Here is a 15,379-nt window from a genome sequence, read left to right on the forward strand (position 1 = left end):
GGTCCTGATGGTACTGTTGGAGGGATCTTCTTCAGCAGGAGCCCCTCCATAATCCTCATTTCCTGGCCAGAGCTTGAATACCTCTTGGAACAGGGGGCTCACTACCCAGCTTGTTTCGTCATGAACAGGTAAGAGGCTGAGAGGTTCATTCTGTGATTGAGTGGGGCACTTCTCTCTCCCTGAGAATTGATGATGTGCCAGGTCTGTACTGAGCCCTTCGCTGAAATTCTCCTGGTCACTGCTCCCAGCTACCCCATGAGCCAGTTCTATTTTATTCCCATTGCACAGATGAGGAAACTTCATCATGGGATGAAGTCACACAGTGTATGCAGGGAAGCCGGAACCTGGACCCAGCTGTAAATCTGGGAGTCCGGAACCTCTGCGTTCTCCGAAGGCCTTAGCGTGGCCCCAGCCCAGCTCTGCCCCGTGGTTTCTCTCAGGCTGCAGCTCCCACTCCATTCAGGAGTCTCCCCTTGTCTCCGGGCCCTTGCCCACCACCTGGCACACGTCCCAGGACTCTGTGCCCAGGACCGAGCTCTGCCGGACAGACTTCCCTCGGCCTCCGCCTGCTGTCCCCATGGCTCCCCCGGCACAGATGCTAAGCCACCCGTTCCCGTGTCCATTCTCTCCCTTGATGGGACACAGGCCCCCTGAGGGCGGGACAAGGGGCCCAAGGAGATCAAGGCCGTTGCGGTGCCCAGCGCCCAAACAGCATCTCGTCCATCATGGTCTGAGTGTGACTCACTGTCACACTGAGCCGGGGCCTGCACCCTCCCCCCACGCTGCCTGGGGTGGGGGGCTGTGTCCGGTCAGGACGTGGGTGCTGGAGTGCCCATCCCTCTTGGCGGGGTGTCCACTGAGTGCGCAGGAGTCTCCAGTAACACCGCCAAACAGCCACCGGCATCGCTAGGGATCTTGTCCTAGCAAGATTCCTGGGGGCTTTCCTGTTTTCTACCCCCAGGATCGTCCTTCCATCTATCCTCCTGTGCACAAGGGCCGGAAGTAGAAGGTGTGACTCAGATTGAACTGTGATCCCCCACAAAATGTATGGTGATGCCCTAACCACCCCCAGCCCTTCAAAATGGGACCTTATTTGGAAATAGAGTCTTACAGACATCATCTAGTTAAGATGAGATCATTAGGGTGGGTATGACTGGTGTCCTGGGATAAAGGAAAAATTTGGACACAGAACCAGACATGCATGGGGAAGACAAATGTGAAGATGCCCGAGGAGATGGCCGCGTGGAGATGGAGGCCTGGGGTGATGCACCCATGAGCCAAGGATACCAGGGGAGAGCCTGGAGCCCTTCCCTAGCACTTTTGGGCCGCCAACACCTTGATTTTGGACTTCTGGCCTCCAGAGATGTGAGAGGCTCTGTTCCTGGTGTTTACACCGACCAGTCTATGATGCTGTTGCCCTGGAAATGAAGACAGGGCCTCCTCTCCACTTTGCAAGTGGAGAAACTGAGGCTCAGGAAAGGCAAGGCCCTTACTCAAGGTCACGCAGCTGGGACTCAAGCCCTCTGGGAACGGGCGCCCTCCTCCTGTCCACTGCATTGCACAATGACCTGCGCTGTGACCTTGGCCAGATGTCCACCTCAGAACATATACTACTGTTAAGTGGAGTATTGTGTGCTAAGCTCACACTGGAATACTTCTTTCTTCTGTGTGATTGCATCACAGACCGGACAAACAGTAGGTTCATTTCTTTCCATCTGCTTTCAGTTTCTCGAGATAGATGACTTAGTGAATTTTATCTTTTAAATTCAACCTTGACGTTTTCAAAATCAAATCTATGCAATATGTTATTAAGAGGGATTTCCCTGGTGGTCCGGAGGTTAAGAGTCTGCCTGGCAATGCAGAGGACTCGGGTTCCATCCCTGGTTGGGGAACTAAGATTCCCACATGCCGCAGCCAACAAGGCTCTCGCCCTGTAATGAAGACCCAGCGCAGCCAAAAAAAAACAAACACAATAGAGACATCTATTCCATTCCTGCCCCTTCCACTCACTGTGGAGAGTTTTCATTTAACTTCTCAGTATTTCTTTCTTATGCAAAATGTAGTACATGACATCATACAATTGTGCACCTTGCCTGTTTTCACTTACTATATGCATTCTGGGTGATCACTCTCATTCCTTTTCGTGACTGCATTGCATACCATTGTGTTATTTATGCAGCCAATCCCCTATTTATGGATATTTGGTGGTTTTTCATCTTTTATAATAGTTTTGAAATAAATAATATTAGGCATGAAAAAAGAAAAAGATGAGCCTGAGCCTCAGTGGCAGATTTGAAAAAATGGGGTGACATGGCTTCCACCACACCGGGAACATGGGACTCTCACACTTGGGGCACAGAGTGGAGCTGTCCGTAACTCGCTACTAGAAATATTCCCCTTAGAGTGGACGGGCCAGTCTGTCCACATATTCCTCTTAGTCATGCTGGGTGGGCCAGTCTGTCCACATATTCATCTTAGTCATGCTGGGTGGGCCAGTCTGTCCACGGCACGGCAGACTGTTCTGGGGGAGAATCAACAAGTGCTCGAGGGCCGTCCATCAGGACAGGCTGCCCACGTCGCCCCGGCAGGCCCCTGCGTCCTCACCCTCCCCAGCCACACAGCCTGGCCTCACCTTTCCTGTGGCGCCGTGAGACACATACTTGGCTCCTTCTCGCTGGGCGATCTCCACCTGCTTGCGGGCGATGCAGGGCCTGGCGAGAGAGGTGCCCAGGAGGTAACGGTCCTCATACAGCGCGCTGGACTGGATGGCCGGCCAGATGAACTCCTCCACAAACTCCTTGCTGATGTCCTCGATGAACACCTACAGAAGAACAGTCCATGGGAAAGAGCTTTGGCAAGGACAGGGCACCGTCAGAATACAGAGTCTCCAATGGCCCGCGTCTAAGGCAGACGCGGCTAACAGATGCTTAATGGTGGTCTTGAAACTGCAGTAGAAAACGACTCACTTTTGCTAAGTCTTGACTCTCGAGTGCATGAGTGTGTGCATGCTAAGTCACTTCAGCTGTGTCCAACTCTCTGTGACCTATAGACTATAGCCCACCAGGCTCCTCTGTCCATGGGATTTTCCAGGCAAGAATACTGAAGTGGGTTGCCATGCCCTCCTCCAGGAAGACTTCCTGAGCCAGGGATCAAACATATATCTCCGGTGTCTCCTGCATTTTTGGTGGATCCTTTACCACTGCGCCACTGATGAAGCCCCAACTCTTAAATAACACAAAATGTGATAAACACACAAAGCATTTCTACTGCATGCCCAAGTGAGTTACTAGCTAAATTAGCCACTCTTCTCATAAACCATCATTTATACTTGAATGAAGGACTGACAGACAAAACAAGGTCAATTAAGACTTGGGTTTTTGGCCATGTTTTGCATAAAAATGTTTGTTGCCAATGATAAAACTCAAAACTTTCCAGTAAAGAAACTAGAATTATGGAAAACTTGTATCTGATACTGTGAACTTGACAGCTTCCTAATACTTCTGATGTGAGTTTTATTGCGTTTTATTGCACTTCACAGATACTGTGTTCCTTTGTACTGTGAGTTTAGGTGAGTAGGGACCATGATGGCCATGTTCATCTTATGGCCTGCTCACTGATACTGTTGAGTGGATGGAAGGATGGGTGGATGGACAGGTAGATGGATTAGGGGTGGGCAGGTGAATGGATGGATGAGGAAGAGGTAGACCGATGGGGAGGTGATTGGGTGGAAGAGAGGCTAGGAGAAACCAGAAGATGGTACACACACCAAAGTGAAAGTGAAAGTCACTCAGTCGTGTCGGACTCTTTGCAACCCCACGGACTATATGGTCCATGGAATTCTCCAGGCCAGAATACTGAAGTGGGTAGCCTTCCCCTTCTCCAGGGGATCTTTCCAACCCAGGAATTGAATCCAGGTCTCCTGCATTGCAGGCAGATTCTTTACCAGCTGAGCCACAAGGGAAGCCCTCACACCAAAAGCGGAAGGAACTGACCTCATACTCTTAGAAGCAAGAGGACCAACTGGAAGGGGCATGGGGGGCAAGGAGCTCTGGGACAGGAGCCCCCACAGCTGCCTCCAACACGTCAGATCCCATTTCCAGCCCCAAACCCTGCCTCCCACTCGGTACCTTTTTGGCCCCGAGCTTCATTGCCTTCTTTCTGGCTTCTTCAAAATCTTCCTTCTGGCCGATGTTGGCCTGACAAGCAGAAGCAGAGAGAACCCATCAGCCCAGGGGCAGAAAGAAGAGCTGAGAAGAGTGTCACCACCACCCCCCCGCCATTCCCACCGCACTGTCTCCACCCGAGGGAGAGTCCTGGACAGGTGTCTTTCACACACAACCATCTTCAGATGAAGGTGGTTTTCTTTGGATGGCTGAGGTCACAGCAGGAAGGAGAAAGGACAAGAACCAGGGTCTGGGGATGCCGTACTCTTTGGAGCTCTCTGGAAAGCAGTTTCAAGGAGTCGGACAGGCTGAATCTGGCCTTGTGCACCTGGCCTGGGGGTTGCAACATTCGCTGCCACTGTATTAAAGGTCTAAAGCTGCCTGTGAACCCATCAACCTCTTCCCGAAATTCCCCCAAAGCCAGTTCAAAGGTTGGCTTGTCAGCAGCTGCCTGATTCCCCGCTCACTGCCCCAGCCACGTTTAGCAACTTGACTGCCCCAGGCACCAGAGCCGGCGGGAAGCAGAGGCCCAGGCTAGGCGTGCCCAGCTGTCCCCCTGCTGGAGCTTGACCCCTGGTTCTGACAGCCCCGTCTAGACACAGGCGTGTTTTCTGCTGGCTACACTCTGGCCTCCTGCCCAGACTTGACCCTGGATTCCGCTCAGCAGATTTCAGAATGTTCCCAGAGTCCAGTTGCAGGTGCTTTTCCTGAGGTCACTCAGCTTTTAAATCTGCCTGGTGATAGTCTGGGATCTGGACCGCCCACTGTGCTGCCATGGCGGGATGCACACACTCCAGGCTCTTTGCATTTACTCAAAGTCATCGCTTGCTCTCAGCAGGGGCTGTGGGCCAGGTACTTCCCCTCCCCGGGCCTCACCCTCACCCCCGACTTGAGTGGCATGGGGTCAGCACCGTTTCCAGTGGTAGACTGACTTTAACTGCAAACCATTCTTAACAATAATGAACTTCTCCTGTCCAGTGCTCCCTCCTCACTTCCTCTGGGAACAGAACCTTCTCTCCTGGGACCTCTTTCTACAGGGATGCATATGAGTGCTAAGACACTTCAGTGACCATATGGACTGTAGCCCGTCAGGCTCCTCTGTCCATGGAGTTCTCCAGGCAAGAACACTGGAGTGGGTTGCCATTTCCTTCTCCAGGGCATCTTCCTACCCAGGGATCAAGCCTGCATCTCTTACATCTCCTGCACTGGCAGGCAAGTTCTTTACCACTAGTGCCACCTGAGAAGCCCTCACATAGGGATGGATGAGAGTAAATGTTTCCTGCTCACTATAGAGACAAGCCTCCAAGAGACAACCATACTGACAAATGAGTGGTGGGCAGACACTTGGGTCAGTGAATGAGTGTTCCTTTGGCTTTTCTATCAGAGCCTTTGGGGAAAGCTTTCCTTTCTCTGGCAAGACTAGGGGATGAGGAGAGCCTTGCCTGCCCTGTTGAGAGGCCAAGAATGACACCAAGCCAAGATGGAGGAAAATCCAGATAAGCGCCTGGATCCAGCCTTGCCTGAAGCCACCATATCCTGGCCTTCTCGGTTATATGAAAAATTGTATTGTGTTGGTTTTCTTTTTTTGTTTTGTTTATTTTTGGTTTTGTTTGGCTTAAGCTGGATTTCTAAAATTTGCCAGTCATATGGAGAAAGACTCAGAGGTTATGTCCAGGTTTATCAGAAGTGAAGCTGGTTTGATTGGGGATATCTGCTATGGACCCTGGATGGGGGAGTGGCATCTTAGTTAATCTATTACCTATGGCCTGTGGCCTATTTGCTGTTCCAGAATTAGGTGATCTCTAATCATCTAGCTTAGCCCATGTAGGAGCCTAGATCTTTGCTGAATTACTGAGGGCTGCAGGAAAGGGGAAGTTTATGTGACTTTCCATGGTCTTTAGCAGACCCAAGACAAGCGCCTGGACCCTCTCTGGGCAGGGTGGCTTAGCAGCTCCACCACACTCACTCCTGGTGCCCCCACCCCTGCTTCAGTGAGTACACGAACAGCCAGCTTCCTTTATGCTCCGGGGCGCATCTCAGACCTGGGGGGCAGCAAAGGAGCTCACCAACAGAAAGAGACAGGAAACAAGCATTTCCCTACAGTTTAAGACAGGCTTGGATTAGTAACAGGGGGCAAGTAGGCAGCAGGGCCAACAGGTAGACAGACACGCCGGGTGCCCCCTCACCAGGTAGGCAATGACGTCATAGCCTTGCTCCTTCAGCCACACGAGGATGCAGGAGGTGTCCAGGCCCCCACTGTAGGCCAGAACCACGGAGCCTTTGCCGGACATCGTGACTAGAGGGAGGCAAGAAGGAATGTGAGTGACCCGGAGCCAGCCCCCAACACCCCGCCTGCCAGCCCCTGCCAGCAGCTCCCTCCTGGCCTTGGGCAGCCTTCTCCCTCAGACAGGCTGCCATGGGGTTTGGAACAGGATGTTCAGCTGTCATCAAGAGCAGCTGAGGAGCTGACACTTCACGCAGCCACACCTATTTCACCACCCCATTCTCCCTGGGAGACCCTGACCCTGCACACCCCCACAGACCATGCTGGAGCCTGGCGGGGGGTTGAGGTGGGGGATGTAGCCAATCCTCCACCAGCTGGAGAAGAAAACAAAAGACTGAGCTGTTGGGACCAAGGTCAGGAGGCCAAGGTCACAGCATCAGGAGACGGGAGGGGCCACCTCCTGAGTCTCAGGCAACCCACACAGCTCCTGGCTAAGCTCCTCGCTAAGCTGGGCCAGGGCAAGGCATGGCCCTGGGAGCCGCATACAGATTACCCAGCACCCCCACTCTGACCCCAGGAAGCGGGCGTCATGCCTGCCGCTGGGGAGGCGGAGACTGAAGCTTGGAGAGGTAAAGGCTAGCTCGAGGTTGCAGAGCACACGTCTGTCTGGCTCCAGAACCTCGGCTCTTCCCAGGAGGCAGGGTGCCCTCTCGGCTCTCTGGGGGACAGGATGCTGGGGGCAGAGCCACGCCCCCCCAGACCTCTTCCACCTGGGCCCAGTGAACATTCACACAAAGGGGTTTTAGGCTCTTTTCAAATGCAATCACCTCTGAGAGGGGAAACACAACGGAACCCAAACACCTCAGAGAACTCAACTCCAGAAAGATTAGTTGGGAGGAGCTTGGAGACCAACTAACGCCCCCTGTGCAGAGGGGGATCCGCGGCCCTGCCTCTCCCTGTCCGTGCTCAGCTGCATCTGGCTCTTTGCGACCCCGTGGACTGTAGCCCGCCAGGCTCCTCTGTCCATTCGATTTCCCAGGCAAGAATACTGGAGGGGGTTGCTATTTCCTGCTCCAGGGGATCTTTCCGATCCAGGGATCGAACCCGCGTCTCATGCATTGGTAGGCGGATTCTTTACCGTCTGAGCCACATGGGAAGCCCTATGCCACGTGCAGTCCCTGGGATCTCACCAGACTGCCCACCGGCCAGTCTCAGGGCTCACATGTCCTTCCTGCCCTTGGGACTAGGAAGGGGAAACATCTCATGAACAGTGAGGTTGAGGGCGGTTCTGATGGATAAACGTCAAAGACGCCCCCCCTTCAGTGGGCATTTATTCAACCACCTGCCAGGCAGTCCCGGGCAGGGTGGGGCCAGCAGCTGTGCCCATAGCAACCGCAGCTGGGCAACAGGCCATCCAGGAGGGAGGGAGGCAGGAAGGACTCAAGGTAAGAGGTGCCTGAGGTTGAAAGAGTAGATTGCGGCTTCCAGAACCTGTCTTGATCCAGCAGCTGGGTGACACCAGAGGCCATGAACCCAGCTTACCCAGCCCCTGGACTCCCCTTTGGGTAGCCTCGCTGAGCAGGGAGACTCAGGACCCCCAGAGCCACCTGTCTAGCTCCTAGTTCTGTGCAACAGGGCTGGATGGGGTGAGGAGAGTAATGTTGCATTATTTGTACAGCTCTATTGAGATACAAATAACCATAAACTGCATATAGCTAAAAGGTTTGGTGTGTCTACACCCATGAAATCACCACCACAATCAAGATAGTGAATGTGTCCATTATAGGCGATGGCCTCCACTTGTGTCATCCCCATTTTAGAGACAGGGAAACTGAGGCTTGCGTTAAAGAACTTGCTCAAGGCCTCATTTGACTAAGTGGCAGAACCCAGATTCAAGCTCAGATCAGCTACACTCAAAAGTACAAGGCTACCCTCTCTGGGGCGGGGTGGGGGAGGGCATGGACCCCTGGGATAAGGTGTGGGGTGGGGAGCTGCCGGTGGCCCAGACAACCTGGAGTGACAGGGAGAGGTGAGGCAGGCCCAAACTCCCCAGCTTCTAGGGGTCACCCCCACTTTGCCAACCCCCAAAGGCCCTGGAACCAGAGGACGGGCCCCGGAGTGAGGGAGGGGCGGTCCCATGGAGGCAGACCACTTGGGCCTGCCTGGTTCTGCCTCAGTGACCGCCCCCAACCCCGCACCATGCCCCCATCTGCGGCGCATCACAGCAGAGTCACGATGCACTCTGCCCCCGCCGCCCGCTGTGAGCTCTGCGGAGACAGGGACCATCTCTCAGTGCCTGGCAGGTGGCAGGCGCTCAGAACAAGGCTGCTGATTTTGCTGTCTGGAGGCCTGCTCCTCACCTATAAAAATAGAGGGTTAAAATCCCCTCCACGTCTGGAATTCCGTGCACGCTCTCATCTGGAAACTCTCATCCGGAAACTCGTGAGCCTCTTCTGTCAGCCAGGACACAGGCGGAGGGCCTCAGCCTCCGGGTCTGAACCTCATGATGGAATGTGTGCACCCTGGAGCGTGTGCCTGCGTGCAGGGATGTGTGTGTGTGTGTGCGTGCACATGTATGCCTGCATTTCCCTGGGAGCATGTACCTGAGACTGTATGCATGTACCTCTGTCTGCACATACACACACGTGTATGTGTGTGTGTGTGTGTGTCTGGCGTGTTTGGGCCTGCGTGTGTAGAGAGACTAGCAGGGCAGGTGGGCTGAGAATATGATGCAATCTGACACTGGCCTTGCTCTTGCCTTCCTGCTGAAGCTGTTCCCTTCCCCCACCAGCAAGGTCCTGGCAGCTTGCTTGCTGCAGAACATAAAGGAAGCCAAGCAAGCAAGGAGGCCTCGGTTTAGGGGAGAGGGAGTAGAAGAGAGTAGCGCAGAGCGCAGTGGCTGGGTTCTCCCAACCTGGGTTCCAGGAGCTGAGAGCAAGAACAGCCCATCCCTCCATGGAGCAACTGTGGATTCAGTAAGATTCCGAGAGGGGCCCAGAGCCCAGAGCTGGGCACCACACCTGTGCCCACCGAACTCCCCTACCCCTGTTGGGCAAGCCCCTTACTCTCCAAGCCTCAGTATCACCATCGGCACCACCGCCTGAAAGTCCTTCTGGTTCTGACGCCCCAGGACCCGGGGCTTCCCGCCTGAGGACTCAGCCATCCTCCCAGCTCGGGCCTCGCCATCGCCCCAACCTCCAGGGAGGGCACAGGGCAGGTGCCCCAGCTCCCAGGCACACGACCTCTGCTGAGAACATTCATGCCCCTGGCTCCCGGGGCCAGTCCGGCCAACTGGCTGCCAAAGAGGGACACCTGGGAAGGGAAGAAGGGGGCCTCATTCCAAGACGCCTGCCAGCCTGACCTTAGCTGGCAAGGAAGCGGGCATTCTCCAGGGCTCTGGCCAGAGCCATGCTGCCAGCTCCCGGTGAACGTGCCCCGCCAGCCTGGGCAGTTGCTCAGCACTAAGAAAATTCATGCGGCTCTACAGCGTCAGAGCTAGGATGACAAGAGCAGTTACTAAGTTTAGTGCCACACGGGCATCATTTCAAGGTGGGGGCTATTATTACCACCTGTTTACAGATGATGAGCCCGGGCTCAGGAAAATTATAAGACTTGCCCAGGTCTCCAGCTAGCAGGTGGCAGTGCTGGGGGACCGAAACCTACGCCGACTGCAGACCACCTGCTCTTTGCTGCTCTCTGTCCTACACTCTCTGGCCTCACGGGGACCACAGACTGTCTCCCATTCACTTGACTTGTCTGTTGTTTAGTTGCGTCTGACTCTTTTGAGACTCCATGGACTGTAGCCCACCAGGCTCCTCTGCCCATGGGATTCTCCAGGCAAGAATACTGGAGTGGTTTGCCATTTCCTTCTCCAGGGGATCTTCCCGACCCAGGGATCAAACCCATGTCTCCTGCCTTGAGCCACCTGGGAAACCCATGAATCATCACCAATCACCAATTCTCTGTATGTTGTGGCTACAGTCACCTGACTCTTCCTCAGGAACCCCTCCCTCACATTCTAACTGTCGAGCTGGGTTCATGAGTTTTTAAAAACGTTTTAAAAACATTTTTGGTTCTACCTAAGTCATAGAATTCTCTCTGACTTAGGGGTTTGCTCATTTCAGGATTGCAACTTGAACCCTTTGGCTGCCCTCATTCATGTCTGATAGAGCCAGGCTGCAATTCCACACTTTGACCAGGAGGTGCCGCTATCAGGATTCAGCCTGAACGTCAGGTTGACACATTCAGCTCATTTCATCTACAGACTTGGTGAGGCACAGAGGAACAATTTCTGTATCTGATGGATGAGTTGAGGGCATTGAGGGTGCTCTAGGCTACATACGGAGCTGGTTGTCAGCTGCAAGTTCCTGGGGCCTGAGGATCAATTCAGGAATGCTGACCTGTCTTGGGAATGCCACCAGCGCTCCAGCAAACTTCTTCCGCCAGGGTAGAGGGGTCACCGGGGAATGCCTTGACTTAGGAAGATTGAAACTCCAGTTTTGATAAGAATGTCTGGAGGTGGGAGGTAGGAAGATTAAGGAGACCTCACCAGGCCCTGGTGACAGGCTATCATTCAAACCGTCTCCCAATAACATTTGGTTATGGAGCAAAGGTGAGTTCATTCATTTGTTTATTCTACTCTATCAAAATGCCTTTGGGTACCTGGCCTATCTCAAGTCAGGGGAGGGCATCTGCCACACAAGAAGGAGCCAAAGTCTGGAAGATCAACTTTGCCCAAAGTGTTTCAGCAGAAAATCAGGGCCTTAGACCCTGAATTCCAGAGAGGTTATCTCCCTCCACGTGGATGCCCAGAGGCAAGGCGCTCGCTTCAGAGGCTGTGTGCTCAGCGTTCCTTTGGATGAAGGCATCTGGCAGTCTTGGCTTGCCTCCCAGGACTCACAGGACCAAGATGAGATGGGGTGCTAGGAAAGCGCTTGCATAGCAGGTGAGTCTGCGACTGCCCCTCACCCCCAAGTCAGGTTCCTGGGGTCCTGGGCCCAAGTTACCGTCCCAGCCAAGGGACCACATAAGCCCAGGGGAAGCAGGGGGCACAGGTGGGTACTCAGGGGAGCTCAAGAGTGTGCTGGATCGGGGCCTCTCTCTTTTACCCGCCCCAGGCCTGGCCTGGGATCTAGGTGCTCAGTGGGCAGGATTCACCAACTCACTCTCCAGCACTCAACAGAGCCAGTATCACTTGGCATAACCGCGCAGCGGGCTCCACCTGGGGCAGCCCCCACCCCCACAGCCTCCCTCCCCCACCAGAACCTAAGATAGGAGGGCAGGGACCCCGACTCCTGAGCCCCCAGCATGGCAGCACCAGGTGGGCCACTCCCCAGACAGTGAGCGAACGGACCCAGGCCCCGCTCTCAACAGGACACATCCTCCTAATTTTTTTTGGCTGCCCGGGGACATGTGGGTAGACTTCCCAGGTGTCACTAGCGGTAAAGAACCTGCCTGTCAATGCTGGAGACATAAGAGGGTCAGGAAGATCCCCTGAAGGAGGGCATAGCAACCCACTTCAGTATTCCTGCCTGGAGAATTCTGTGGACAGAGGAGCCTGGCAAGGCTATAAATCCATAGTGTCCCAAAGAGTTGGACACGACTGATTCGATTTCAGGCACACAGTGGAAGCAGGGGATCTCAACCACTGGACTTCCAGGGAAGTCCCCCAACAGTACACATCCTGTTACTGTTCCCTGAGCCCTGAACCGGCGTCAGCCACGAGGAATGGAGAAACTGGGGCTCGGGAAGCTGCGAGGCTGACCCAAAGCCTCAGCTAGTCGTGGAGTTGTGCCTGCCTTCAGGGCTGGGGTCCGCGGGGCCCCAGAAACCTGCCCTCTCCTGCCCCTCCTCCGGGCGTGGAGGGGAGGGATCAAAGCCCAGGACCTATTTGATCCATCCCTGGGGAAAGGACAGGTTTGCTCCTGCCCGGGAGGAGCAGCCAGACGGCGCTGTCGGGAGCAGACGCCCCCACTTCGCAGAGAGGAACACTGAGGTGGCGGTGGGAGGGGAGGCACTGGGGTCACGGGACCTCCTCGGTAAGAGCCCTGGCGGGTTGGGAGAGGAGTTTCTTCATTTCAGCCTCTCCTTCCCTGGAGGGCGCAGCCGCCCAAGGGGCCAAAGGCAACAGCCACCCAGACGGCTGACATTTCCTGCGGAGCGGCCCCTCCCACAGTCCGGTGCCAGCCGGAAACCGGGCACCGCGGCCGGGCGAGGCGGCCGACCCCACCGGCCAGAGAACGCGAAGCCCTTCCAGAAGCCGGAGGCGGGCGACCGACCCGCCTCCCAGCCCCCACCTGCAGAGGAAGGAGCCCAGCCACACCCGAGGCCCCTCGGGGCGGGCTGCCTGGAGCCCCCGAGCCCACCCGCTCGGGGAAACTGAGGCGGGGCTGCGGGAGGGGCCGAGATGCCCAAGCCCCCGGGGGGCGCACGGGGGGCCCAAGGTGAGGCTGGCACTCTGGTTCTAGCGGAGACAGAGACGGGGGTCAGAGCGGGGGCAAACAAGATCGGGAACCGCCCTCCCAACACCCTTCGGGTTCCCGAGGTTCTCCGTTTGTGGGGTTCGCGGCATGAAGGAAATTGGATCAGAGAAGGAAGAAGATCCAGAAAGGACCTCGGCCCGCAAAGGCGGCAAGTAACCGGACCTGCTCCCCAGCGGCCCCCCCAACCGCGGACTCGCGCCCGGGTCCCATCCCCAGGGAGCCAGGAATCCGGCCGCCCGGCGTTTGAGCAACAGGAGTCGGGGCGTCGGTCCCCTTCCCTCCGGTCCGGGTCCAAACCGGGGGCGGGGGGCGCGCAGTCCCCTCCGCCTCCTCCGCTGGTCCTCGGAGGGATCCGGGCAGAGGGAGACTTAGGCTGGGGAGTGGGAAGGCGGGGGACCTCCTTACCAGGCGACCGGCGGCTGCAGCAGTCGGCGGAGCAGGGCGGGTTTCGGCGCGCATCCCGGGTTTTAAGCTCGGGGCCGGGGGGCAGGGCCCGGGGGTGGTGGCCGGGGGATAAGGCGGGGGACCGTGCGCGCAGGCCCCGCCCCCGGGCCCGGCCCCCTGGAGGAGCCGCTCCGCGTTCGCGGCCACCTGCGGCCGGGGCGGGGCCAGGCTCTTCCCTCCCTCCTGGCTCCTCCCCTTTCCCTCCTCCCCCCCCCCCGCCCCTCCTCCCCCACCATCCCACCTCCCTGCCCACTCCTCCTCCCGACAGCTCCCCCGCCCTAGTCCGAGGCCCTGCCCGTCTCCGGCCCGCGGGCTGGGGGCTCCGCTTGGTGAGGCGGTGGCTGGAACCCGCGCAACGGACGGGGTGACAACCCCTCCTGCCAGACTTTCCACCTGGTCAGTGGGGAACACTCAAGAGCTTAGCCGTGGTTGTGGAATTAAAAAAAAATTCCTTAGGCTCGTGAGTTTCAGGCCCACTTCTGTCCGCTGGCGGCCTTGCTGCAGACCTCACAGTTCCCTCCCTTCGCTTCACTCCAGCCCCCAGCGAGCCCCGAGCCCATGGCGTTAGTGAGAAAACGGAGGTGGAGGGGATGACCCTAGAAGGTCTGAGCTTCATCCTTCAGTCCAGGGCGGGTCCCTGGCTGTCTCCACAGAGCCTGGCACCTGACCTGAGCGCACCCAGTAAATGGATAAAAAAAAAAAGACTGGCTCACTGCTAACCCATTGAGCAGAAGGGAAAATCGAGGTTCACAGAGGCGAAGCTTCTTGCTTGCAAAATAAACAGGGAGTTGCGACCCCAGTCTGGCCTTCAGAAGGTTCTCTGTCAGGAGTTTCTCAGCCTGGTTTTATAGGCCCCGAAGCATCAATCACGGTAACCGCAACCCAGTAACCGCAACCCAATAAAACAGCGGGTCCCAACCTGTCAAAGGCAACGCCTGAGTTAGGACTGAGGGCAGCTTCCCAAGTCCTCCCTGCCTTGGGCCCTCCTAGGGGTGGGAGCCCTGAGGCAGCTATGCTGCGTTAGCCATTCCTTCATTCTTGGAAAAGAGGTAGGGTGGGGAAGAGGGGGTCATGGTGAGGAGGTGGCCCTGTCCCAGGCCCCTTCCTGCAGACAAGAAGCAGCCAGAAAAAGGGAGCCTTGGCAGAGAGGGGTGAAGGCTTAGTCACTCTCAGCTCCTTGGCCCGCCGGTCCCCTACCCACCGCCCCACCCCCTGGTCCAGTCACCCAGGCACGTCGGCCAGTTGAGTAGCTGTGCGTCCTTCAGGAGGGAGGAAGCATCAAACCAACTTCCTAGCAGAGCCGCAGCTCTCTGTACCTCGCCCCCACCAGCCTCTGGCACCCAAGTCTCACAAGTGGCAGTGATGGCCGTGAGTTCTGCGGGGCTAGGTGAGTTCTGTCACCTCCTGCAGGAAGAGAGGTGGTGGTTGGGTCCCCTTAGCCTGTTCACAGGGCCGCCTCTGGGCCTCACAGAGCCTCTGGCCACAGAACAGCACACCCCCAGGGCGCATGCAGCTGTGGGCAGGTTCCTACCCCCTGCAGCCTTGACTCCTCATTTGTACTGCCTCCCTGACCAGGGATCAAACCCGTGTCCCCGGTAATGGAAGTGCGGAGCCCTAACCACTGGACCGCCAGGGAATTCCCTCTGGGCTGTCTACGTCTCCATCCTCTGACTTTGTGCTCCATCCTTGTTTCTTCCTCTAAGATGTCACTGCCCCTCAAGAAAATTGGGGAAGGCGAGGATGGATAGGGGGCCCCTCTCCTTGGAGCTATTACAGAGGAAGTGGAGGGGAAACTGAGGCAGCCAGGTCTAATGTTCTCCCAAACTCTCCAGAGTCATGGTGGCCCCAGAGAGAAGCCCTGTTACCCAGACCTTAGGAAGAGGGTGGGGTGGGAGCTGAGCCACTCCAGCCTAGGATGGATGGGGGCAGAGGGGATGGGGGTAGAAGAGAAAGTAAGGTCAACAGTCCCGAGGATGTCTGGATGGACCTGGGCCATAACCACAACCCTCATGGCTCTCACTAGATGCTTAAAAAAAAAAAATCTTTGATTTACTTTTGTATTTGGC

At 56.3% G+C, this 15,379-nt stretch overlaps 1 protein-coding gene across 1 annotated transcript in view; it reads right to left on the reverse strand.

The window, feature by feature from the left end:
- The window catches only part of ASS1 (argininosuccinate synthase 1), a 50,391-nt gene extending 37,059 nt beyond the window's left edge, over positions 1–13,332 (reverse strand). Inside the window, exons 1-4 of the mRNA XM_065928246.1 lie at positions 13,275–13,332; positions 6,350–6,459; positions 4,128–4,196; positions 2,633–2,821 (exon numbers count right to left, since the gene is read on the reverse strand). Of these exons, the coding sequence (XP_065784318.1) occupies positions 2,633–2,821; positions 4,128–4,196; positions 6,350–6,454 (363 nt within the window). The 5' untranslated portion in view covers positions 6,455–6,459; positions 13,275–13,332. The remainder of the gene's footprint in view (positions 1–2,632; positions 2,822–4,127; positions 4,197–6,349; positions 6,460–13,274) is intronic.
- Positions 13,333–15,379: the final 2,047 nt, after the last annotated feature.

This window comes from Muntiacus reevesi, chromosome 3 (assembly GCF_963930625.1).
Source record: "Muntiacus reevesi chromosome 3, mMunRee1.1, whole genome shotgun sequence".
In the NCBI taxonomy this organism is placed as follows: domain Eukaryota; kingdom Metazoa; phylum Chordata; class Mammalia; order Artiodactyla; family Cervidae; genus Muntiacus; species Muntiacus reevesi.